We start from the raw sequence: 26,704 nt of genomic DNA, 5'->3' as shown, positions 1-26,704 counted from the left end.
CATTCCACGATTTCATTCCGAAGCTACTAAAATCCTGCATCATTGTACCCACTGTGATCAATTCCATATCTTAAGAGACCAATACTGTATTGTGGGAAAAAGGAGATAATTCGTTTCTGACTTAAGTTAGCTTCTTTATGGTAAAATTAGACATCCTCATGCAAAGGTTTCATGACTAAAATATTTTAACTGCTCACCCCCCAAAAATAAGTGTTCTAGGCTTACTGCTTTATTAATATGTGTTTTGCTCTGCCATCTATATGTCCTCATTTGTATACGAGGTGTGAGCAGCCTGCATGCCTGGTAGATACATGTCACTAATAATAGTTTAATCTATCATCGAGAGAAGTTACAGACATGAACAGAAATTACATGGCAATAATTTTCAGAGTTCAAGGCAGACCTATCCAAGGCTCTGGATTTAAGGAATATTTGGGGTAACTGTGATTGTTCCTAGACGCCATAATGTATCTCACAAGTGTCGAGTTCACCAAAGTGGCAAATAATGAAGTGAAAACAAAATATCGGGAGCAGATTACAGATATACACAGTAGAGTTTTTATGTTGGGACAAGAGGACTCTCTCCTTTCTTTTCCACATAGCATAACAGATTGAAAGAGAATGAGAAAATTTGAATATGGTCTAGATTTCAGATGGTACCAAGACATTACCAGTAATTGTGTCAATTGTGGTAATGGAATTATTGAATAAATTAAAATGTCCATGTTTTGTAGGAATCCATACTTAGGCAAGTAAGAACAAAAATATATGAAGTCTGGGCTTCCCTGGTGGCGCAGTGGTTGAGAGTCCGCCTGCCAATGCAGGGGACATGGGTTCATGCCCCGGTCCGGGAAGATCCCACATGCCATGGAGTGGCTGGGCCCGTGAGCCATGGCCGCTGAGCCTGCACATCCGAAGCCTGTGCTCCGCGACGGGAGAGGCCACAACAGTGAGAGGCCTGCGTACCGCAAAGCAAAAAACAAAACAAAACAAAAGATATGAAGTCTGGAATTTATTTCAAAATAGCCGGCATCAACAGCAACAACGAGAGACAGCTGGGGCAAGAATGGCAGCATGTTGATAATTACTGAATCCAGGTGATGGGTTAATGGGGACACAATTTATAATACTCTTTTTTTCTCCATTTATACCAGTTCAAAATTTTCCAAAATGAAATAGTTTTGGGAAAAAAAGAAACTGTTGCAAGAACTACTCTATTTTTGTCAATTCCTTTTCAAGTTCAATTTCAAAACTCACTCCAAACCCTTTTTTTAAAAAAGAAAATTATTCTATTCCTTCTCAATTCCCTGCTCTCGTACCCTCAGAATTTGTAATTAATTCATAGTATAGGTTTTATTTATTTATAAAATTTTGGTACACCTGTGTTTTAATTATTTTACATGTTTTGGGATTGTGTTTACTCCGAGAGCCAAAAACAGGCTTTTAATTCCTTATTAACGTAAAGCACTTAGTATTGTTAAAAAAGTAGTAGATACTCAGGAAAAATATTGGGAAGGCAAGAAATTTTAAGGCAGTTTACTTATTTAACTAGCTACAAAGACAGCTCATTTAAATATTAACTTTTCTGAAAAATAAAAAGATGGGGAAAAGATGCAAGGATATCTCTAGTTCTCCAAATGATATTTATAAAATAAAATTATCTAAATCCTGTTACGTCTTTAGCCAGAAAAGTATTGTGATAAAAAGTAGGGAGATACCAATAAAATTTACTCTGAGAATATTGTGATAAAGCACTCTGGATAAGGAACCCTATATGGAACAAACTAAAGCTCTTCCATCTTTCAAGGCACACTTCAGCTCTGTCTCCACTGGGAAATCAGAGAAGGCATGAATCACAAACACATAATTCAGAGATGCTCTGTAGTCCAGTCAATAGTTTATGCCTGAACCACACAGCTGTTTCCACTATCAATCAGCCACCCTTTGAGAATCCAGTGTACAAAGCACTATAAAGGGTACGACGGGGTAATACAAAGAATTTCCCCTGAACTATGATTTTGCATTCAATCTCTCATATTTTATACCAATGTCAGATAAGCTTTTGAGAGTTAAACCATCGTATCCTGCATCAATTAACTAAGTTAAGCATCTCTGTTGACAAACTGCTGCTTCAGGCCTAAGAGCTGACCTGAGTTAATTCTATCTGAATTTTCCCAAACTCATTGGAAAGACCCTCCCTAACTACAAATGATTTGAACATTGGTTTTGTAAAAACCCAGACTGTTACTAATTATCATCACGTGTGCCATGTTGTGAATATTTCCCACACTTTGCCTCTCTAAAAAGGTATTAAGTATTATGTTTTTTCAAAGGATGAAAAAGAAATAATTTTAAGAGCAAAAATGATGGGAAAGAACCGGAACTTAAGAGAGTAATGAGAAGGGGCTGGGAAGTAGGAGTGGAAATTAGGGACATAGAAGGGAATAAAGGCCCATCACAACTCCCAAAAGCTTGGACTCATTGAGTTAGCCCTGCATTCTCAACCTCAGCAGTAATAACGTTCTGTGTTAGATAATTTTTTGTTATAGGGAGCTGTCCAGGGCATTGTAGGAAGTTTAGCAGCATCCCTGGTCCCTACCCACTAGAAGCATCTTCCCAGCAGTGACAGTGAAAGCTGTCTTCAGAGATTGCCAAATGTCTCCTGGAGAGCAAAAGTGCCCCTGGTTGAGGAAAACTGAGTTAGGGAATGTCACAGTTCATCAACATGAAAAGCTTCTCATATGCTACTTAGGAATCCTCAGAATTTATGTGAAAGAATTAGAAGTCTTCAGAGTTAAGTTCCTAATCCACCTGAATAAACCAACCTGATTCTACATGTAACAGTCTTCATTATAACTAATGTGATTTTTTTTAAAAAAAAAAAGAAAAAAACTCAAGTACATCTATCAACTGCCACTCACTAGAAGTCTGCTCAATTGAATTAATGAAAATTTTGACTTATTCTTAAGAAATTCTTCTCTATTATAAACTATAACATGATTTGTGCTATTATCAACCAGTGGTAGCAAGAAGTTTACAATTAGCATACGTTTGGAAACCTTCTAATGGATACTGTATCATTCTGTACATTATTTGGGTCAAGCATTCCTTAACTACCTTCAAGTCCTGTCCTCAGCCTCAATCTGAAGCAACTGGCCAAGCATTTAGCTGGCTTTCTTCTCATGTTCATCACTGACAAACACTGATATACTTGAGAAGTAGGTTGGATGAAAGGATGTATCTATACAAATCTCAGAAATTTGTAACACTACATAGCAAAGCAGTGTCTTTGGGGATAAAATGTCCCAGGGTTCAGTTAGAATAACAAGTACAGGATGAGATTTTAGTGTGAAATTCAGCTAGAGAGCAATCCATGGAGAGGTGACTTTAGGGATTTTCTAACTTTGGTCTCGGCAGAATGAGTCTCCCAAAGAAATTAATTTTATTCTTTGCATTGACAGAAGTAGAAAGTTTACACAAAAGGAGAAAATAATTCTGCTCAATTTGGCTCTAGTCAAACTACATATGGAATATTGTGTTCAGCTGAGAAAGAGGCTCATTGACAAACTGGAAAATATACACAGAAGAGTTATCAATAATATGAAGGACCTGGAAACCATGACTGATGAGAAACTGAGGATGTTAAGCCTCAGGGAAGCCATGACCATTAGCTTCAAATGATACAAAGTTAAATCACTGTGCACAGTTATTACTACTGCAGAGACTAACATTTAAAGCTACTGTGTGTCAAGTAGAGTGCTAAATACTTTTTCCCAAGTGATATCACTTCATTATAACCTAGAGGGAAAGATATTATTATCTCCATTTTACAGTCATCTGTTCAAGTTCACAAAGCTAGTCATAGCAGAGGTGGGATTGGAACACATTTTCCTGGCTGAAAATCCCAAACTCAAAGTCATTATAAGCTACTGTGTGGGTCTATAGAGGAGAGATGGGACAAACTGGTAAACATTAGAGGACAAATATTTCAGTCCAAAACAGTTAAAGAACAGGCTAGTTTCTTATTTATCTATGTATATTCTGAACCTATCACAGTGCCTAGAACTTTATAGTTACCTAATAAACACATGTCTGTGATACCATAAGGAAGCATGGTTTAAAGCTTAAAGAACAGGAGCTGCTTTTTTAGTAGTTGATACCCTATTTTCAGAGTTGATCAAATATTTTAGCAGAGGCTGGATTCCCAACCATTTATTAGGCATGTTATAGATGACATTCGTATATAAGCTTGGAAGTTGAAATAACAGTCCACAAACCCTGAGATTAAATTTTCTAATGTATTTCTTCAAATATGTTTTTAAGTATCGAGAGTAAAATCTTATATGTATTTCAGCATGCCTAAATAACCTCTGTTTATTAAGAAACAAACAACTCACGAGAGGTCACTGGAAAAAATTTCAATAAGGATGATGAGATCAGGTCAAGCCTAGCATAGATTGATTATATTTTAATACTTTTTTAATTTAAAAAAAATTTTTTTAAGTTTTAACTTTTATAGTCCTAAAAGGTCATTGGCAATTTATTTATTATTTATTTATTTTTAACATCTTTATTGGAGTATAATTGCTTTACAATGGTGTGTCAGTTTCTGCTCTACAACAAAGTGAATCAGGCATACATATACACATGTTCCCATATCTCTTCCCTCTTGCGTCTCCCTCCCTCCCACCCTCCCTATACCACCCCTCTAGGTGGTCACAAAGCACCAAGCTGATCTCCCTGTGCTATGCGGCTGCTTCCCACTAGCTATCTATTTTACATTTGGTAGTGTATATATGTCCATGCCACTCTCTCACTTCGTCACAGCTTATCCTTCCCCCTCCCCATATCCTCAAGTCCATGCTCTAGTAGGTCTGTGTTTTATTCCCGTCCTACCCCTAGTCTCTTCATGACATTTTCTTTCTTAGATTCCATATATATGTGTTAGTATACGGTATTTGTTTTTCTCCTCTGACTTACTTCACTCTGTATGACAGACTCCAGGTCCATCTACCTCACTACAAATAACTCAGTTTCATTTCTTTTTAAGGAAAGTGTCATCATCATGATATACGCACCTGGCTAAAAATGCAAGAGGTGATGAAGGATTTACAATGGAGATACTTCCCAGTATTTTTCCAGTTGTAAGTCTTACACTCCAAAAGCAATACTTTTTTTTTTTGAGATTTTGAAATCAATCATTTGTTTATTTTAATTGAGATATAACTGACATATAACATATTACTTTCAAGTGTACAACATAATGATTCAATATTTGTATATTTGTTAGAAGCAACACCTTTAATCATTTCTGTTTTCAGTTCTTATGGCGTTACTTCTAAAATCACTAGATAGCGTGCTTAAACTGTTCTGTTAAGGCTCACTTACTTTAGACAGTATCAACTGACTTTTTGCTACAACAGGAAAGCTAGATTACTTAAATACAGGCATACTCCTGTTTCCAGTCCATTCTCATTTTTTATTTAGTTACTTTTTTAGTTTAAGTAATATACTTAAATCTGGAAGGATTATTCTCATAGACGCGTGAAACACAAAACAGTAGAGAGACTACAGTTGACAGCCTCTCTCATGATCCCTCCACTATCCCTACCTCCTGTTGTTCATGCTTTTGTATAATCCCTTCCTCTTGGGTGGCAACTGTGGTTTGCATCTAACCAATGGAATAAGGCAAAGGTGATGTGATGTCACTCTCACAGTTATATTATACAGACTCTCCTAGCTGGCTTGATGAGGTAAATGGCCACGTAGGGAAAGTTTTGTAGCAAGGAAATGTGGGGGGATCCCCATGAGCTAGAGCTAAGGGTAGTCTCTAGTCAAAGAGCCAGCAAGAATCCAAGGCCCTCAGTTCTACAATCAAAAGGAAATGAAATCTGCCAAAATGCTACATGAGCCCAGAAGTAGATTCTTCCCCAGTCAAGGCTCCAGATGAGAACACAGGACAGTAAGCCACTTAATTGCAGCTGTACGAGACCCTAAGTAGGGAACCCATCTAAGCTGTCTGGATTCCTGACCCACAGAAACTGTGAGATGATAAATGTGAGTTGTTTTAAGCTTGTGGCAAACTGTTATACAACAATGGAAAACTAATGTAATAAGCTAACAACAATAGTCCAGGCAAGAGACTCTTCAATCCTGAGCTGGGGTGGGGACACAGGAATGGAATATAGAGATATGAAGGTCATGCTGTGGAGGCAGAAATAACTGGCCTTAACATTGAGTGGCTATTAAATGCTAAGTATAACCAAAGTCAGAGGTAATTCCAAGGTTTCAAGCTCTCATGAAGAGAGGATAATGGTGCCATTAACCAAAAAGAGAGACGTCAGGCATATAAAAATGCCATGAAAGCCTTCCAAATGCTTAGACAATGACCTACAGATCAGAGATCTGTGGTATGCCCAGTCCAAGGGGTTAGGAATTCTAAGCCTGTCATTTAGTATCTGGGTTTCAAGTCAGACTCTCTCCAGGCCTTGTTCTTGACTGCTAAAACTATTAATTGCCTTTAAAGACTTTCTTCTTGTGTCCTGTGGAAACGTTATATGCCCCCATCACTGTCCCAGAACCTCTGTCTAGTACCTCTTCTTCATTCCAACTTCATCTCCTTCTTTCAATCAAGAACCAAGTCCTGTTATCCCAAAAAGGATGCTTGTTTTGTTTTGTTCTGTTTTATGAGTTTAAATGTGATGAGCCCTGGCAGAACTTCACCACAAAAGATTTGAATTAGGGATGCAGAGTGTCAGAGAGAAAAATCATCATGGAAAACAAGGCAAAAGAGTCATGAAAATAGGAAGCAGTGATTGAAACTGTGTGGTTATCAAAAAAAAAAGTGTAATGACATGGCTAAAAACAGAACTCTCTGCAATACCCTTATAATGAAGAAGTTAGAAAATTGTAAAAGAGCTAGCTTTTTTATTTTATTAATTTTTCATTGCACAAGGCCAAAATTTTCGCATAGTCACAGTATATGAAAGTGGAGCAAGTATTAGGGAGAAAATGGTTGTTATCAAAAGCTGGAGAGTAGGAGACAAACGAATGGATTTTGGAGGAGACAGGGAAGATGAGGACAGCTAAAACTATATTACCACCTTATCTGACACTTAGGAGGCCACTGGTGACTTCTAACAAGATTTCAAGGATTTAAACAATTCTTGAGACAGGGTTTGGAGGCTATACTCGGAGAAGCTGAAGAGTGAAGAGATGAGTCCTTAGCCTACATCAAGGTCAAGGAAGAGGATAATAATTGAATATACTAAGCCAGAGGTTTTTTCTGTTATCTCCTTTACTCCTCATCATATAAGATGGGTATATAAGCTCTGCTTTAAAAATAAGGTAAGCAAGTCTCCAAAAGTTGACTTGACCAAGGTCATAGATCTAGAAAAGGGCAGAGCCTGGTCTAGGACCTTGGTTCATTTGGATTTAGAGCCTCTGCCATATGTCTCCCCACATCAACCTCTTGAAAGGTGAACCCAAACACCAATCACATGGGGAAGCAGAAATATCAATAAAGCGCCTGATCTAATGACGAAAGATACAATCACAGAAATAAAGTATAATGTCTCCTTTTATTGAGACCTAAGGAAACTAATATTGAGTCCCAATGAGGGTGAAAGGTCCGCCATGATTAATAATTACAACAGGTCACAATTATTTAGCACCAAACTTACCATATGCCAGGTATAGTTCTAAGCTCTTTACACACATTAATCCACTAAACCTTCATTAAAAATTCTGTGTTATAGGGACTCTTAGAGTCCCTATCTTAGAGAAGAGGAAACTGAAGTTCAGAGAGGTCAAGCCTACTTTCTCAAGGTTAAACCATCACTACAGGCAAAACCAAGGTTTAAACCCAAGCATATTTTCTCCTAGGTCCATGCACTTAACCTCTCTGCTGTACAGCCCAGTAAGTGACCAAATTAGGATATAAGCTCAGATTTGTACAGTACCAAAGCTCATGTTCTCTCTACTATGTCACAGAGACTGCAGATCATATAGATATAGGCAGAATAACAAAGAAGTCATTCCAGTATCTGTTAGTTTCAAGAGAAAAAGAGATGTGGCTTGCCATTCAATAGATGTCATTACAAGTGAGAGACCTGTCACCCAGTCCTAAAATAGTGAAGTATCTAATTGAAGGCCTTCTCAGCAGGAGCAGAGGATTAAGCTTTTGCCCTTTGCCTGAGTTGTCAACTAAAGTATCAGAGAAATCATAACCCAACATTTTTGCACAGAGGAATGGAGTCAACATTGGATTAAAATTTAACCCTGGGCCAGAGATGTCAAATGACCTGGAGTAATAAGTCCTGGGTGGCCAGAATGCATTAAGCACATAGTGAGGTCAACTTTCAGGTAGGTGTCAGAAATGGCGGAGAGCTTGGACTAGAAATAGAATAGATAATATATGTGGAGATAGGAAAAAACAGTGATTCTGGATCAAAGGAGTAGAAGCTAATTACTGAATAACCATCAGGTAGTACCTCTAAGGTACAGAGATTACTATACTCATTGGTCCCAAGTATATTTAATTTTTGTGAGCCCCAGGAGCCACCAATATCTGGATACAACTAGTCTGCAGCCTTAGAGGGAACTCACAAGTGAACAGCTGGCCGGATGAGGTGAATGAAGACAGTGAAGGAAAATCACTGCTTCCCAACAGAAACAAAGGGGGAAAAAGACTCCCGGTGAGAAAAGAAGCAAACATTGTCCTCTTATTTTATATCTATGAAATGATTTCACCTCTTTTATTTATTTGATTTCTTTAATCAAATGTATATTGTTTGTTTTTAAATGAGGCAGCTTTGAGAAATTTGGCTTCCTAAGTAGGTCAAATGATTTGTCAACAACAGCTACTAAAATTACTGTGCCTTTCTTTGGCAACTATTCCAAATTACAAGCACAGCCTTAGAAGGAGTACTTAAATCATAACAGGAGTTTCCAAACAATTCATTAACTTAATTACCATAACAATATTCACTTATGGAAGTACCTTTAGTCCTGCTTAATTGCTCAATTAACATTTTTCATTGCTGAAAAAGAATAATAGCACTTAACTAATAATATATGCCCTAAAATGAAATATGATGAGCTAGATTATCGACATAGCCTAAATTTACTTCATTTTGTACTCTGAAGCTCGTCAAATATTTTATGTTTGCATGTTGGCAAATCTTCCAAGTTATAGGGCCAAAACCAAGTAGAAAGGGCTCACCAAGATAAGAAATTAAAGTGCAATACCTCATCTTTTCCTGTGAGCAAAGTATTTTCCAATATTACTCCTGTCTCAGAAACTAATACTTTCACTCGATATTGGTTAATGATTCCATTTGGTTGTCGTGGTTTCTTCCAAGTAATGCTTATTTCTGTGGCTTCTACTTCTGCAACTTGTAAATCAAATACTGTACCTGGAACTAAAAAAAGAGAATAAGAAAAGGGAAATTTAAAAATACATTTTCAAATTTTTAAAAATTCCCTTAATTCTTAGTTCATAATTGAAGATATATAAGCAATTCCATTAGAAAACAGACTAAAACAATTTACTAATTTATTAATAATTAAATTTGTATCTGATTGTTTAAAATATACAGATATTTAAAGTTAAATTTCTACACGTTGTTCTCAAAATGTACACAAGAAACAGAATAACATGGAATAATTTTCCCAAATCAAAATGTCACATTTGTTCAAAACAAATTAATTAATAAAAATAACTTCCCTGGGAAAGTTGTTTATAACTAATGAATGCCCAGTAGAAATCCTGAAGACTACAAAAATTACAACATACCAAAAGATAATACCCAGAATACCGTGAATGAAATTACATGTAGTTGGTAAAAATCAATTAGGCAAATTTTAATTCATTACATTAAATTGTTTGAAGAGTTGATTGATATTTTCCTGCTGATTTTACAAATTAATTATGTGAATCTCAAATTTCAGATGCCCTCACTCTTTGCAATAGTAAAGAAAAAGAGAGAAAAACTGACAATTGGTTTAAGATAAAGCCAGAAGTACTTAAATTCTAGTTAGAAATTCATCAAGTGGTAATCATTTTGTAATGTATAAAAGTATAAAATCACTAAATAAATAAATGAATGAATGAAATGTATGGTATGTATCTATGTATGTCACCAAGAGCAACCTCTAGGAAACCTCCCAGGGCCACAGGAGTAATGAACCAAGAGTAAACCTGCTCTGGGCATTTGTCTACTTTCTGGCTATAGTTCATTGTATGATTATAAATAACCAATTCACCCCTCCACCTTTAGTTTCCATATCTATACAATGGGTGTGATTAAAACTTTCCTATCACTATACAAAGTTAGCAACAAACTCAAAAGACTTTATAATATGTTGGTTCAAGAAAGAGAAAATGAGATGTAAAAATATTGTCCTTTATGACTAGGATGTGGTCACACATTAGATTCATTTCCCTAATTTCCCTATTTCCCTAAGCTGAGATATTTCACAGTAGTACAGGTTTACCAAATTCCAGTTAGAAGAAAGACATATTAGGGGTATAATACAAATGAAGAATGACGCTATTCTCCTTTAAGATAACAAAAAGGAATTGAAAATTAATGTCACAACTCCTATAAATATTATTATAATTAATGAACCTAATTATGTTTAAGTTAACCATGTAGTAATCTCTTGTAACCATGTAGTATTTTATCCAGTAGATCAAGAGTTGTTTTTTTTTCTTTGTCTCTATGAAGTAATCAGTAAAAAAAAAATCTCCCTGGATATTATAACAATGTAAATATTTCTAAATGTTTGTTGACTAGTTAATGGCTAGATGGATGAATTCTGGACTAAGAGCATATCTGATTACTGCAGTCAAATTTCCAGTGTCCAGTATGGGTAAAACCTGTGCTCAAAACTGAAATAAACATAACATGGGTACACCTATAATTTGCCAATTATTTGCATCTCCTTTTCTAAAAACATTTTGGTATATCTCTATATAGAAGGATAACTCTTTAGATTGATTTCCCCAAAGGTGTTCTAATCTGAAGGAAAAATAGTTTGACCTTTGAAAGACCGAGGAAGAGTTCTAGGCTAGAACCCTACAATCACTGATTGATTCATTCATCATTCAACAGACCGAGGACTCATCATACAGTCACCGTTCTAGGCGCTTGAGGATAGAGGAAGGAATAAAACAGATAAAATCCTTTGCATAGGTCACCTCTTACACGTTTTATTTCATTAACATACTGTTCCTAAAGCTTATGTTTCTATCATCATATATGCCAATATACGTTTTTCAAGAGTAGAGGATCTTTCTAATTAACCATGTAGTGTGAGAACAACACAGCTATTTAAATAGCAAAACTCCAATTCCACTTTTCTTTGACATTTTATTTTGGGGTCTCTATGTAGACAAACTCTCAGGATTGTGTAACATAAATCAAAGAAGAGACCTGGCACTTTTCCATCTAATTTGAACTCATGTAGAATCTTAACTGAAAAAGCCAGTTTAATAACTACATTGATAAGATTAATCAGATAACTAAACCCTGCCTACTATAAAATAAGTGAAATGGTCAGTCCCATGTGATATAACATAATAATGTAGTAGGATACCAAACATTACCCAGTACAGTGGTATATTTAAAATGTACTGTCTCTTATTCTGTTAGCCAAACCTAAAAATAGTAGCAAACACTGTTTCTCTTTTGATTTATACTTTTCAATATAATTTAGTAAGTATTGCCCCTGACACTAATGCCTGAAGTTACAATCCGACTTTAACTGGTGATATGTTACCCTAAAAATGTAACCCAAACTTGTGTAAGAATGATTCTAAGACTGTCTCTCTCTCTTTTTTTTTTATGAAAAAAGAAAAAGCTTAGGGGATAAAGGAAATGGAGTAGACAGCACTGTATCTTGTCTTTAGAAAGATACTTGATATGTTACACCACAAATTCTTATGGGGAAACCAGAGAAGTATGGATTAGATCAAACTTCTTTAATATTGATACCAAATTAACTAAAGAAAATCAAACACACAAAGCAATTATTCATGATTCAGCATCAATTCTGAAGGTGTTGTCCACAGGGATGACCTAAGAATCATTCTCAAGTCAATACATCTATACATTTTAATAAGAAATGGGAAACAGAGTACACATATGATTGGTAAAAATATATTCCAAATGATTTGGAGTTTGCAAATGAAAAATTCTTAGAAAAAAATGAAATGGAGACAAACGGCATTGGGGTAGAGAAAATACAATAAAATAAGTCTGCCATTATCTAGCAAATTAAACTTCCATTAGAAGTGAACTTTGCAAAAATCTACTGAAAAATAAAAGTCACGGAGAATCCTGAAAAACACAAAGTTCAGAGTTTCTCAGTGATCTCCCTACAAAGATGATGCTACTATTGGCAGAAAGTAGCAAACAGAAACTACTAAGGACAAATGTCTTCACTTCCATAGTCTATCTATGGGGGAGTAAATATGGAATTCAATACTTTTGTTTGCTTTTAAGAAATGATGTTAACCTCCTTAAAAGATATTTGACACTAGTGGCAGAGAAGTTTTAGGGGATATTGAAGCAACTAAATTTACTTAAGTTTCTTTAATCCCGATACAAATAAAAAGAAAATTCTGTTGCCTACATTATATTCAGCACATTACCTCATTTTGCAATAGGCAACTATGATGTTCTATAACATTAGAGATTATTAAATTATCATTTTTTTCCAAAACCATCTCTTCTTCATGCCTATGTAGAAATCTGCTCAGTAAAATATTAACGGATATGAAGAAACATTATGAAATACATAGGATAACTGCTTTAACAACATCATGTTGATTTTCATTGATAATCAAAGTAGACCATGGACCATATGATTTTCAATATTAGAGAAATCAGCCCCATTAAAATGTGATAGCACATATTTTCTATACGAAATCAATTCAATATTTTTCTGTGAATATCTGGAGATTTGTTAGAACCCCAGCTGTTTTTTTGTGTGTTTTTTTAACATCTTTATTAGAGTATAATTGCTTTACAATGGTGTGTTAGTTTCTGCTCTACAACAAAGTGAATCAGTTATACATATGCATATGTTCCCATATCTCTTCCCTCTTGCATCTCCCTCCCTCCCACCCTCTCTATCCCACCCCCCTAGGTGGTCACAAACTACCGAGCTGATCTCCCTATGCTATGCGGCTGCTTCCCACTAGCTATCCACCCTACGTTTGGTAGTGTAGATATGTCCATGCCACTCTCTCACTTTGTCACAGCTTACGCTTCCCCCTCCCCATATCCTCAAGACTATGCTCTAGTAGGTCTGTGGTTTATTCCCATCCTACCCCTAGTCTCTTCATGATATTTTTGTTTGCTTAGATTCCATATATATGTGTTAGCATACGGTATTTGTTTTTCTCCTTCTGATTTACTTCATTCTGTATGACAGACTCCAGGTCCATCCACCTCACTACAAATAACTCAGTTTCAGTTCTTTTTAGGGCTGAGTAATATTCCATTGTATATATGTGCCACATCTTCTTTATCCATTCATCTGTTGATGGACATTTAGGTTGCTTCCATGGCCTGGCTATTGTAAATAGAGCTGAAATGAACATTTTGGTACATGACTCTTTTAGAATTATGGTTTTCTCAGGGTATATGCCCAGTAGTGAGATTGCTGGGTCGTATGGTAGTTCTATTTGTAGTTTTTGAAGGAACCTCCATACTGTTCTCCATAGTGGCTGTGTCAATTTACATTCCCACCAGCAGTACAAGAGTGTTCCCTTTTCTCCACACCCTCTCCAGCATTTATTGTTTCTAGATTTTTTTGATGATGGCCATTCTGACCAGTGTGAGATGATATCTCATTGTAGTTTTGATTTGCATTTCTCTAATGATTAATGATGTTGAGCATTCTTTCATGTGTTTGTTGGCAATCTGTATATCTTCTTTGGAGAAATGTCTATTTAGGTCTTCCACCCATTTTTGGATTCGGTTGTTTTTTTTGTTATTGAGCTGCATTAGTTGCTTATAAATTTTGGAGATTAATCCTTTGTTAATTGCTTCATTTGCAACTATTTTCTCCCATTTAGAGGGTTGTCTTTTGGTCTTGTTTATGGTATCCTTTGCTGTGCAAAAGCTTTTAAGTTTCCTTAGGTCCCATTTGTTTATTTTTGTTTTTATTTCCACTTCTCTAGGAGGTGAGTCAACAAGGATCTTGCTGTGATTTATGTCATAGAGTGTTCTGCCTATGTTTTCCTCTAAGAGTTTGATAGTATCTGGCCTTACATTTAGGTCTTTAACCCATTTTGAGTTTATTTTTGTGTAAGTTGCTATGGAGTGTTCTAATTTCATACTTGTACATGTACCTGTCCAGTTTTCCCAGCACCACTTATTGAAGAGGCTGTCTTTTCTCCACTGTATATTCTTGCCTCCTTTATCAAAGATAAGGTGACCATATGTGTGCGGGTTTATCTCCGGGCTTTCTGTCTTGTTCCATTGATCTATATTTCTGTCTTTTTGCCAGTACCATACTGTCTTGATTACTGTAGCATGGTAGTATAGTCTGAAGTCAGGGAGCCTGATTCCTCCAGCTCCATTTTTCATTCTCAAGATTGTTTTGGCTATTCGGGGTCTTTTGTGTTTCCATTCAAATTGTGAAATTTTTTGTTCTAGTTCTGTGATAAATGCCAGTGGTAGCTTGATAGGGATTGCATTGAATCTGTAGATTGCTTTGGGTAGTAGAGTCATTTTCACAATGTTGATTCTTCCAATCCAAGAACATGGTATATTTCTCCACCTATTTGTATATCTTCAATTTCTTTCATCAGTGTCTTATAGTTTTCTGCATACAAGTCTTTTGTCTCCTTAGGTAGGTTTATTCCTAGATATTTTATTCTTTTTGTTGCAATGGTAAATGGGGCTGTTTTCTTAATTTCACTCTCAGATTTTTCATCATTAGTGTATAAGAATGCCAGAGATTTCTGTGCATTAACTTTGTATCCTGCTACTCTACCAAATTCACTGATTAGCTCTAGCAGTTTTCTGGTAGCATCTTTAGGATTCTCTATGTATAGTATCATGTCATCTGCAAACAGTGACAGCTTTACTTCTTTTCCAATTTGGATTCCTTTTATTTCTTTTCCTTCTCTGATTGCTGTGGCTAGAACTTCCAAAGTTATGTTGAATAAGAGTGGTAGAGTGGGCAACCTTGTCTTGTTCCTGATCTTAGTGGAAATGGTTTCAGTTTTTCACCATTGAGGACGATGTTGGCTGTGGGTTTGTCATATATGGCCTTTATTATGTTGAGGAAAGTTCCCTCTATGTCTACTTTCTGCAGGGTTTTTATCATAAATGGGTGTTGAATTTTGTCAAAAGCTTTCTCTGCATCTATTGAGATATGTTTTTTCTACTTCAGTTTGTTGATATATCATGTTGATTGATTAGCATATATTGAAGAATCCTTGCATTCCTGGAATAAACCCCACTTGATCATGGTGTATGATCCTTTTAATGTGCTGTTGGATTCTGTTTGCTAGTATTTTCTTGAGGATTTTTGCATCTATGTTCATCAGTGATACTGGCCTGTAGTTTTCTTTCTTTGTGACGTCTTTCTCTGGTTGTGGTATCAGGTGATGGTGGCCTTGTAGAATGAGTTTGGGAGTGTTCCTCCCTCTGCTATCTTTTGGAAGAGTTTGAGAAGGATAGGTGTTAGATCTTCTCAAAATGTTTGATAGAATTCGCCTGTGAAGCCATCTGGTCCTGGGCTTTTGTTTGTTGGAAGATTTTTAATCACAGTTTCAATTTCAGTGCTTGTGATTGGTCTGTTCATATTTTCTATTTCTTCCTGGTTCAGTCTCAGCAGCTTGTGCATTTCTAAGAATTTGTCCATTTCTTCCAGGTTTCCATTTTATTGGCATACAGTTGCTTGTAGTAATCTCTAACAATCTTTTATATTTCTGCAGTGTCCATTGTTACTTCTTTTTCATTTCTAATTCTATTGATTTGAGTCTTCTCCCTTTTTTTCTTGATGAGTCTGGCTAATGGTTTATCAATTTTGTTTATCTTCTCAAAGAACCAGCTTTTAGTTTTATTGATCTTTGCTATCATTTCCTTCATTTCTTTTTCATTTATTTCTGATATGATCTTTATGATTTCTTTCCTCCTGCTAAATTTTTGGGTTTTTTGTTCTTCTTTCTCTAATTGCTTTAGGTGTAAGGTTAGGTTGTTTATTCAAGATGTTTCCTGTTTCTTAAGGTAGGATTGTATTGCTATAAACTTCCCTCTTAGAACTGCTTTTGCTGCATCCCATAGGTTTTGGGTGTTGTGTCTCCATGTCATTTGTTTCTAAGTATTTTTTGATTTCCTCTTTAATTTCTTCAGTGATCACTTTGTTATTAATTATTGTTTAGCCTCCATGTTTTTGTATTTTTTACAGATCTTTTCCTGTAATTGGTATCTAGTCTCATAGCGTTGTGGTCGGAAAAGATACTTGATACAATTTCAATTTTCTTAAATTTACCCAGACTAGATTTGTGACCCATGATATGATCTATCCTGGAGAATGTTCCATGAGCACTTGAGAAAAATGTGTATTCTGTTGTTTTTGGATGGAATGCCCTATAAATATCAATTAACTCCATCTTGTTTAATGTATCATTTAAAGCTTCTGTTTCCTTATTTATTTTCATTTTGGATGATCTGTCGATCGGCAAAAGTGGGGTGTTAAAGTCACCTACTATGACTGTGTTACTGTCAATTTCCCCTTTTATGGCTGTTAGTATTTGCCTTATGTATTGAGGTGATCCTATGTTGGGTGCATAAATATTTACAATCGTTATATCTTCTTCATGGATTGATCCCTTGATCATTATGTAGTGTCCTTCTTTGTCTCTTTTAATAGTCTTTATTTTAAAGTCTATTTTGTCTGATATGAGAATTGCTACTCCAGCTTTCTTCTGATTTCCATTTGCATGGAATATCTTTTTCCATCCCTCACTTTCAGTCTGTATGTGTCCCTAGGTCTGAAGTGGGTCTCCTGTAGACAGCATATATACGGGTCTTGTTTTTGTATCCATTCAGCCAGTCTGTGTCTTTTGGTGGGAGCATTTAATTCATTCACGTTTAATTTAATTATCGATATGTATGTTCTTATTACCATTTACTTAATTGTTTCGAGTTTGTTCTTGTAGGTCTTTTCCTTCTCTTGTGTTTCTTGCCTGGAGAAGTTCCTTTAGCATTTGTTGTAGAGCTGGTTTGGTGGTGCTGAACTCTCTCAGCTTTTGCTTGTCTGTAAAGGTTTTAATTTCTCCATCAAATCTGAATGAGATCCTTGCTGGGTAGAGTAATCTTGGTTGTAGGTTTTTCTCCTTCACTTTAAATATGTCCTGCCACTCCCTTCTGGCTTGCAGAATTTCTGCTGAAAGATCAGCTGTTACCGTTGTGGGGATTCCCTTGTGTGTTATTTGTTGTTTTTCTCTTGCTGCTTTTAATATTTTTTCTTTGTCTTTAATTTTTGATAGTTTGATTAATATGTGTCTTGGCATCCTTGGATTTATCCTGTATGGGACTCTCTGTGCTTCCTGGACTTGATTAACTCTTTCCTTTCCCATATTAGGGAAGTTTTCAACTATAATCTCTTCAAATGTTTTCTCAGTCCCTTTCTTTTTCTCTTCTTCTTCTGGGACCCCTATAATTCGAATGTTGGTGCGTTTAATGTTGTCCCAGAGGTCTCTGAGACTGTACTCAGTTTATTTCATTCTTTTTTCTTTATTCTGCTCTGCAGTAGTTATTTCCACTATTTTATCTTCCAGGTCACTTATCCATTCTTCTGCCTTAGTTATTCTTCTATCGATCCCATCTAGAGTATTATTAATTTCCGTTATTGTGTTGCTCATCGTTGCTTGCTTCCTCTTTATTTTTTTCTAGGTCCTTGTTAAATGTTTCTTGCATTTTGTCTATTCTATTTCCAAGATTTTGAATCTGTACTATCATTCTGAATTCTTTTTCAGGTAGACTGCCTATTTCCTTTTCATTTGTTAGGTCTGGTGGGTTTTTACCTTGCTCCTTCATCTGCTGTGTTTTTCTGTCTTTTCGTTTTGCTTACTGTATTTGGGGTCTCCTTTTTGCAGGCTGCAGGTTCGTAGTTCCCGTTGTTTTTGGTGTCTGTCCCCAGTGGCTAAGGTTGGTTCAGTAAGTTGAGTAGGTTTCCTGGTTGAGGGGACTAGTGCCTGTGTTCTGGTGGATGAGGCTGGATCTTGTCTTTCTGGTGGGCAGGTCCACGTCTGGTGGTGTGTTTTGGGGTGTCTGTAGCCTTATTATGATTTTAGGCAGCCTCTCTGCTAATGGATGGGGCTGTAGTCCTGTCTTGCTAGTTGTTGGGCATAGGGTGTCCAGCACTGTAGCGTCCTGGTTGTTGAGTGAAGCTGGGTCTTGGTGTTGAGATGCAGATCTCTGATAGATTTTCGCCGTTTGATATTACATGGAGCTGGGAGGTCTCTTGTGGACCAGTGTCCTGAAGTTGGTTCTCCCACCTCAGAGACACAGCCCTGACGCCTGGCTGGAGCACCAAGAGCCTGTAATCTACATGGCTTAGAATAAAAGGGAGAAAAAATAGAAAGGAAAGAAAGGCAGGAAGGAAGGAAGAAAGGAAGGAAGAAAGAAAGATAAAATAAAGTTATTAAAATAAAAAATAATTATTAAGAAGAAAAGTTTTAAAACGTAAAAAAAAAAAAGAAAAAAAAAATTGGGACAGTCAGAACCCTAGGACAAATGGTGAAAGCAGAGCTATACAGACACAATCTCACACAGCAGCACACACATACACACTCACAAAAAGAGCAAAAGGGGAAAATAATAGTATATCTTGCTCCCAAAGTCCACCTCCTCAACTTGGGATGATTCGTTGTCTATTCAGGTTTTCCACAGATGCAGGGCACTTCAAGTTTATTGTGGCGCTTTAATCTGCTGCTCCTGAGGCTGCTGGGAGAGACCTCCCCCTCTCCTCTTTGTTCGCACAGCTCCTGGGGTTCAGCTTTGGACTTGGCCCCGCCTCTGCGCGTAGGTCGCCCGAGGTTCGCTCAGACAGGATGGGGTTAAAGAAGCTGCTGATTCGGGGGCTCTGGCTCACTCAGGCCGGGGGCAGGGAGGGGTACGGTGTATGGGGCGAGCCTGCGGCATCAGAGGCCAGCATGACGTTGCAGCAGCCTGAGGTGCACCGTTCGTTCTCCCGGGGAAGTTGTCCCTGGATCCCGGGACCCTGGCAGTGATGGGCTGCACAGCCTCCCGGGAGGGGAGGTGTGGAGAGTGACCTGTGCTTGCACACAGGCTTCTTGGTGGAGGCAGCAGCAGCCTTAGAGTCTCCTGCCCATCTCTGGTGTCCGTGCTGATAGCCGCGGCTCGCACCCGTTTCTGGAGCTCCTTTAAGCTGCACGCTTAATCCCCTCTCCTCACGCACCAGGAAACAAAGAGGCAAGAAAAAGTCTCTTGTCTCTTCGGCAGCTCCGCGCCTGTTTCTGGAGCTCCTTTACGCAGCGCGCTTAATCCCCTCTTCTCGCGCCCCAGGAAGCAAAGAGGGAAGAAAAAGGTCTCTTGCCTCTTAGCCTCTCAGGCAGCTCTAGACTTCTCCCAGACTCCCTCCCGGCTAGACTTGGTGCACTAACCCCTTCAGGCTGTGTTCACGCCGCCAGTCTTCTCCCAGCTTCCGACCGAAGCCCGAGCCACCCCAGTTGTTTTAAAATATTAAGCTGGTCCTAATTTTTATAGAGACTATAGACTACTTTTAAATATGGAGAAAAAAATAAATTGAGTAACTTTAATTAGAATACAAAGAACCCTGTTGTATTAATGAATAAAAAATAACCTAAAACTAAGGTATAAATTTTAATTGAAAGTATATAGTTCTAATGAGTTATTAGATTGTTCTCATATAAAGATTCCTTTATGGCAAAGTTTCAATTAGTGGGACCAGGATTAATTGGTGTTATCAGAGTCTACATTCACTGCATTTGCCCCAGCATTCCACTGAAACTCCCTGAGAACTCCATGGAGAAGCAGGCATGCAGAGGTAAAAACTGTGCCACGCCTGCCCTTAGAGAAGCCCACCTGTTGCCAGTGGGCTCTCCTGAAAGCCACCTGGATGTGGTCTACATGGTGAGTAGTTCAGGAGGCAGTAGGATAAAATTCAGGATACACTGCTCATTACACAGGGAAAGTAGAGTCATGTATTCAAAATAACTTGGTGTGAAAAATAACCCATATGAAATATGTTGAACAATGTCCTTAAAATTCTACTTATTATTTTGTCAATAAAAAGTACAGATATGGGACTTCCCTGGTGGCGCAGTGGTTGAGAGTCCGCCTGCCGATGCAGGGGACACAGGTTCATGCCCAGGTCCGGGAAGATCTCACATGCCACGGAGCAGCTAGGCCCATGAGCCATGACCGCTGAGCCTGCGTGTCCGGAGCCTGTGCTCCGCAACAGGGAGAGGCCACAACAGTGAGAGGCCCATGTACCACAAAAAACAAACAAACAAACAAAACAAAAAAAGTACAGATATAAAGAAAGGGAAATAAATGCTTAAACGATATCCCAAATAAACAAAATGGCACTGTATGTGGCAATGTATTATCTATTTCCCTATTTTGGTCAGATGCTGTAGGCCAAGAATGATGACAATAAAACAATAATCTTAAATTGTGGATTCAGTTTAGGAGCACCAAAATCGGCTTGGCTTGAAAGAAGATTGAATTTATTTAATTGCATAACATGAGAATAGAAATTGGTCAGTTGGGTTGGTTGAGAAAAGACCAAATTCAAGGGCTCTAAGTTTGATGAAGGCCAGATTGCTCTGTGGTGTTTGACAGCCATCCATAAATCTGTCTAGATTTCTTGAAAATGCTTAAAAGCAGGTTTAGGTGGATGTGGGAGGAATTTCAGGTCTAATGGAGAAGACATACAATGCTAAGACTCTTCTGATAGAAATACAATGGGAATAGTTTTGTTATGAAAAAATGAGAACATTTTGTTAATGAGTGTGCATCTCTTTTTTAACCTGTGTATTGAAACCATATACACATTAGAATTTTCATTTGAAATCGATGTAACATAATTTTTACATTCTTTCAATAGCAAAATATTATCAAGGGTTGTTCTTTGAAATGGTGGAGAAGTACAAAATTCCCTAATAGTTGCTGCCCTCTCATGGTGAAACACTTGAATGATTTATCTGGGGAAGGTATGCCCAGCCGTGTGTGTGTGTGTGTGTGTGTGTGTGTGTGTGTGTGTGTGTGTGTGTGTGTGTGTGTGTGTGTGTGTGTGTGTGTACGTGCGTGTGTGTACGTGCGTGTGTGTACGTGCGTGTGTGCACACTGTGTACTTAATTCACAAGTTACTGTATGTTAGCTATCACACAAACAAAATCTGAAAACTTTTTCAAGTGTTAGTGTGACTGTAAAGAAATTATTGTATTCTCCTAAATAATTACAATATCTAAATAGAAATGAAGGCATTGAGCAAGTTTGGTGTGGGCCCAGAAAACAGGTTGTGAAATGGCGTGGTAACATTTTTTTTAAACACTACAGTTCGCCTTAGACTGTGACATTTAATATACACAAATAAAAAATTTCGTCAGGAGAAACTTTTTAAAATAATTTCAGTATATTCTGGTAAATGTATATTATGCACCTTCCAGAAATCCTCACTTCCTTAGAATATCCTTTTGATTATAAATATACTTTGTTATAGGCATTGTGGGATACATGGATTTCTCTGAACATTATTTTGTGGGAAGATCGAGTCAACATTAAATAATGTGGCTTAAACCATGTTAAATGTGTTCATTTGTTTAAGTATTCTTGAGATTTTGCCAGTATTATTCATTGTGAATTATGCAGGCTGATACTGCATGTAATGTTTCCTATAATGTTTACTTGATCTTTGGTCCCTCTTATTATGAAGCATGCTATGGGTTTAGTGTTCTAAGGAACACATGTTCAGAATGTACTAGGTAGTAATCTGATAAGGAAATAACATGAATTAGGTAACTATCAACCAAATAGCTTCTAATACAATGTTTAACGGATGCAATGAAATTCTCATTAACACACGAGAGGAGGTGTTCTTACCTTCTGGAGGAGTGAATACTGAAATATTTGACCTGGGTCCAATCCCTGCACTGGTTTCAGCCGCAACATACACGTCATACTTTGTAAATGGTGTTAGATTAGTGAATGCAAACTTAAGGTCTTTTGTGCTATTATCCAAAATCTGACCTGCAAAAAGCAAAAGATTATTGTGGATTATTTACTCTTCAAGCATGTAATCATTCTTACATTTAAATATAGAGCAATTAAGGTGTTAACCTATGCACTAACATTCACTATTACAATTTTAAAAGTGAATATATCTTAAACATTTAGCTTAGTATCACACTGGTGTCAATTTATTTAAAATGGAAAAAAAATGAAAATCTTGCAGTATTTAAAATTACTTTTATATAAAGCCCTATTGAACCACAGTGTTATTTTTTGACATAGTTAAAATGAACACATTAGGTTTTACCAATATAAAAACAGTGACAGTGTTTGATATTCAAATTCATTCAATTAAAATGCTAAATATTCTCACTTTCTTCTATTAAAAGATATATTTAGAAAATTTCTGTAGCTTAGCTTCTGAGCAAAATTTCTTAACTGGGCGATCATCAAAATTCCTTAAATCCTCATCTTTATCTCTGAATAGTTCTTTCCCCTTCTTGCTCTAACTGAAACCTAGCTCTCCCCTGAGACCACTGCTTCTGTTCCCTACAGCCACCCTGAATGGTGGGGACTGACTTGTCCCCGCAGCCCTCAAGCGACTAGGCGGTCAGGTGTGGTATGTGTTCTCCTTGCTCCTCTTTGCTCTTAGACAATTCTAGCTCCTCCTTAGAAAAGCCCACAGCTTCAGCTCTCATGCCATCGATGACATCCACTGACTCTCATTGTTGTAGTGATCTGTGGACCCCAGGGTCACTCGCTCTTATTCTGGATGGTTTAGCTCCTGCGCTTCAATGGCATTTTCTTCAATGCTACCATCTTAGTTTGTGGTGATTTCAATATCCTTAGAGATCATCCTTAAACGACTTCAGCTCTCCTTAAATAATCTAGTCCTCCACCTGATCTCAGTCACTCCCTCACAGTCATAATAGACATTGCTATTACCAATAACTGCAAATCCTAAATTATCTCAATTTCATGCAGCTGTCTCTGACCACACTTCCTGTCTCCTGATCACTACTCTAGAAGCCAGAACCAACAATTCTTTGGGACCTCCAATCCTACCACCTACTTTATTTTGTTTGGTTCCTCACCACTTGATGTCTACTCTTTATCCAGCCTCAGTGTCACTGTCAGTAATAATCACTGCCTTACGTAAGCCCTCTCTTGTTGAAGGGAACTGGAGAAAAACACAAATCCACTCTGACTGATATCACTTTATTCATCACCACACTTCAAATGAGCCCTAAATGGTACTCAGCACCTTACTTAACTTCAGTAGTACAGTCACTCTCTACTCTTCTAGATGAATATTTATACTTTTTCTTCCCAGTTGATTAATTGGAAAAATTAATCATTCAGAAGACATGTGCCACATACTCCCACCAACGCAACTACCTATGTACAGCATCTGCACCCACAGACTCTGCCTTATAACCTGTTACAATGGCTAAACCATCTGGATTCTTACCTCAAACCAATCCCTACATTTGAGCAAAAGATCTCATTTTCTGCCTACACAAAGATATCTTTCCAATAATTCCTGCCTTTCTTATATCAACATATCCTTTTTAAAATTTATTCCCATCAGCAAACAAACATGCTTTGCTTGTTCCCTCTGAAATGAAAACCTGTCAATGCTGCTTACCCCTCACCCCCACTACCCACTTCCATTCACTGCTTCACTTTGCAGCAGAACTCAAGAGTTGTCCATTACCCACTGCTCCAATTCTCTTCTCCCATTCTCTCTTCAGTCTACTCCAAGCAGGCATTTATCCCACATACTCCATCATAACTGCTCTTGATAAGATCACTAATGACTTCCAGGTTGCTAAATTCGATAGTTACTAAATACATTCTCTTGACTTGCCAGCCTCACAGATACAAGAGTACTTTGTCAAAATTTTGTAAAATAGTACTGATAGAAAAAGTATGTCTGGGTATCCATGTGTGTCTATGTATTGAGGAGGGAGGGGGAAAAACAGACTACCATATCTTTAGGCCTGCAAATATTTCAGAATTTTAGGAGCATAAGGTACTTAGGGATGAGAAATAAAGTTTACTCATGTGTTTCATGATAGATTCCTAGAAGTTCCCAAATGAATAATTTGGACATTTGTTGATTTTTCCACTCTTCCAAATAAATGATAATATGTGAGTTTATGTTATTTCATTACTATCTGAAATAAACTTATTTCATAGAACCACAGAATGCAGATTATGAAAGAATTGTAGAGTTTACTTAATTAACTTCTACTAATACAGTTTTTGAACCCCTTAAAATATTTGACAAGTGGATGTCCAGCTCCTCCCTGTTCATAAAGATGGTGAATTCGTTACATTATGAAGTTGCCCATATTACTTTTAGAGAGCCCAATTATTAGAAATAGTTTCTTTCTTCTAAGCAGAAATCTGATTTAATATAACTGAAGCCCATTGTTCTTCATATATTTGCAATCAGAGTAAGTCAAGGTCCTCCTGTTCAAATATGCAAAGACATGTATCTCCTCTAATACTTCTCTTCTTGAGGGGTTATCCTTTGTTCTTTCAGCTCCTTGTCATGAAATATGGAACATGGACAATGTTTTACCCTCCTTATACTTACTTATGATTTTAAACAAAAAGTTCAATGAGCCTCACTTCCTTATTACTTTTTTTTACTGTTTGCTTCAACTATAGGGTCTTTTAAAAACAGTTACATACTTTTTAAAAGTTTGATCATAGTAACATATTTTATATAATTCTTACTCCAAAAGGTAAACACAAAACTGATTAAGACTTACCTGATGGTCCATATAATTCAATTCTGTAACTAAATTTTCCTGTAACTGTAGTTGGTGGGTTCCATGAAACTGAAAAGGACTTCCCTGTAATGTTACCTATTACACAGTTTCGTGGTGGTCCTTCAGGCACTAAAATGATGACAGAAAAAAATGAATAAATAATAGATATATATTTAAAATTTAAAAGCACCTTATTAAATACACAAAATAAAACACAAAATCAGAGAAAAAACAAAAGGTCACATAGTAAAGTGTTTGTTTTTTCAACCTACAAAAAGAAAAAATAGGCTATAATTGAAGAATTTGAATAAGTGGTGGACCATTAGATAAACTCCTTATTTGCAACAATTACTATTTTTAGTTTATGCTGTATATGATTGCACAAGGTGTTTTATTCCTATATAGTTCATTGTACAGTTACATCGTCTTGAAGCATTTATATGTATTGCATTCAACAAGCCCTGGGTATCTGGCTTGATAAAAGCTCTCCCTCTGGTTTACACAGGTAGAAGGGGCAAAGAAATAACTCAACCTTCAGAATCTGTTGGCAGTGATTTTACTTTTTATATCAATATCTGTATTTGGTTCTGAGAGGAAATTTATCACCTATATTCTAATGTAACATTGGTAACATATAAAAATAAAGATATTTAAAAATAGTCTTTTTCATAGGTGTTTCTATATTAAAAAAAAAAAACTTTCTTTTAATTGAAATGAAACATTCCAAATATTTTTTAAAACAAAGTTCTTGTCTACCAAATTTCACTTTGTGTGACCTTCACGAAATTCTTTCTTTCTTTTTTTGTATGAAAAGAAGTAAGGAGTATGGAAGAGGAAATGGCCTGATTCAAAGATGTTTAATTCAAGAAAAATCTTCAAATTTACATGTACTTAAATAACACCTAAGTAATCAGAAAAAAAATACTATGCTTTAGTGAAATTGCTCTAGAAGTAATAATTTCCAGTAGCCTTAAAACTCATCAATCCAACTGAATTTCTGATACTATATATTTAGTATGGCATTATGTAGTATGTTTAGATGTGTGTGTCTATATATATATGTGTATATATGGACGCTGACATATTCTCATAATTAAATATATAAATACCATACCTAGAAATATGTACTCTTAGAATTTAGTAGTAATAATAATGTCTAATCATACTCATTTATTACTAACACCATCTCCATAAGGAAGATACTATTACTGTCTCCATTTTTCACAAAAGGAAACTGAAATACAAAGAGGATACAGGTAGGTATTTTTTAACTACTGTTTTTATCTGATGCTGAGTGTTAATCGCATGATATTTCTGCTACTGCAGGTGTTATCTCCACATCTGGCAATAGCAATATCAGTGAGAGAAGTCATCTACATATGACTATAGAAGATGAAGGACAGGATGATTACGAAAAATTGCTGGGGTCACAGAATGATAAAAAGCCTATCTTAGGATCGAGGCTAATAGTTCCGGAGTCTCTTCTATCAAATCTCCTTTCTCATTTTAGATGCTTATGTTAGTATCATAAAAGAGTATTGAAATTGAAGATGCTCTAAAAGGGATACCTATTATCTGTTATTAGGGCAAAAAAAGTTATTGAAAGAGAAGGAAGGTTTTAACAAAAATATCTACATGAAAAAAATGAAAGGTTATTCTATGAATAATTTA

The 26,704-nt window shown here is 36.6% G+C and overlaps 1 protein-coding gene across 1 annotated transcript in view; it reads right to left on the bottom strand.

Moving 5' to 3' along the window:
- PTPRQ (protein tyrosine phosphatase receptor type Q) overlaps positions 1-26,704 on the bottom strand; it is a 206,486-nt gene that overhangs the window by 171,696 nt on the left and 8,086 nt on the right. Inside the window, exons 7-9 of the mRNA XM_059081625.2 lie at positions 25,034-25,162; positions 22,122-22,268; positions 9,250-9,422 (exon numbers count right to left, since the gene is read on the bottom strand). Of these exons, the coding sequence (XP_058937608.1) occupies positions 9,250-9,422; positions 22,122-22,268; positions 25,034-25,162 (449 nt within the window). The remainder of the gene's footprint in view (positions 1-9,249; positions 9,423-22,121; positions 22,269-25,033; positions 25,163-26,704) is intronic.

This window comes from Kogia breviceps, chromosome 12, assembly GCF_026419965.1.
Source record: "Kogia breviceps isolate mKogBre1 chromosome 12, mKogBre1 haplotype 1, whole genome shotgun sequence".
In the NCBI taxonomy this organism is placed as follows: Eukaryota; Metazoa; Chordata; class Mammalia; order Artiodactyla; family Physeteridae; genus Kogia; species Kogia breviceps.
This window is presented reverse-complemented; position numbering and strand designations above follow the sequence as displayed.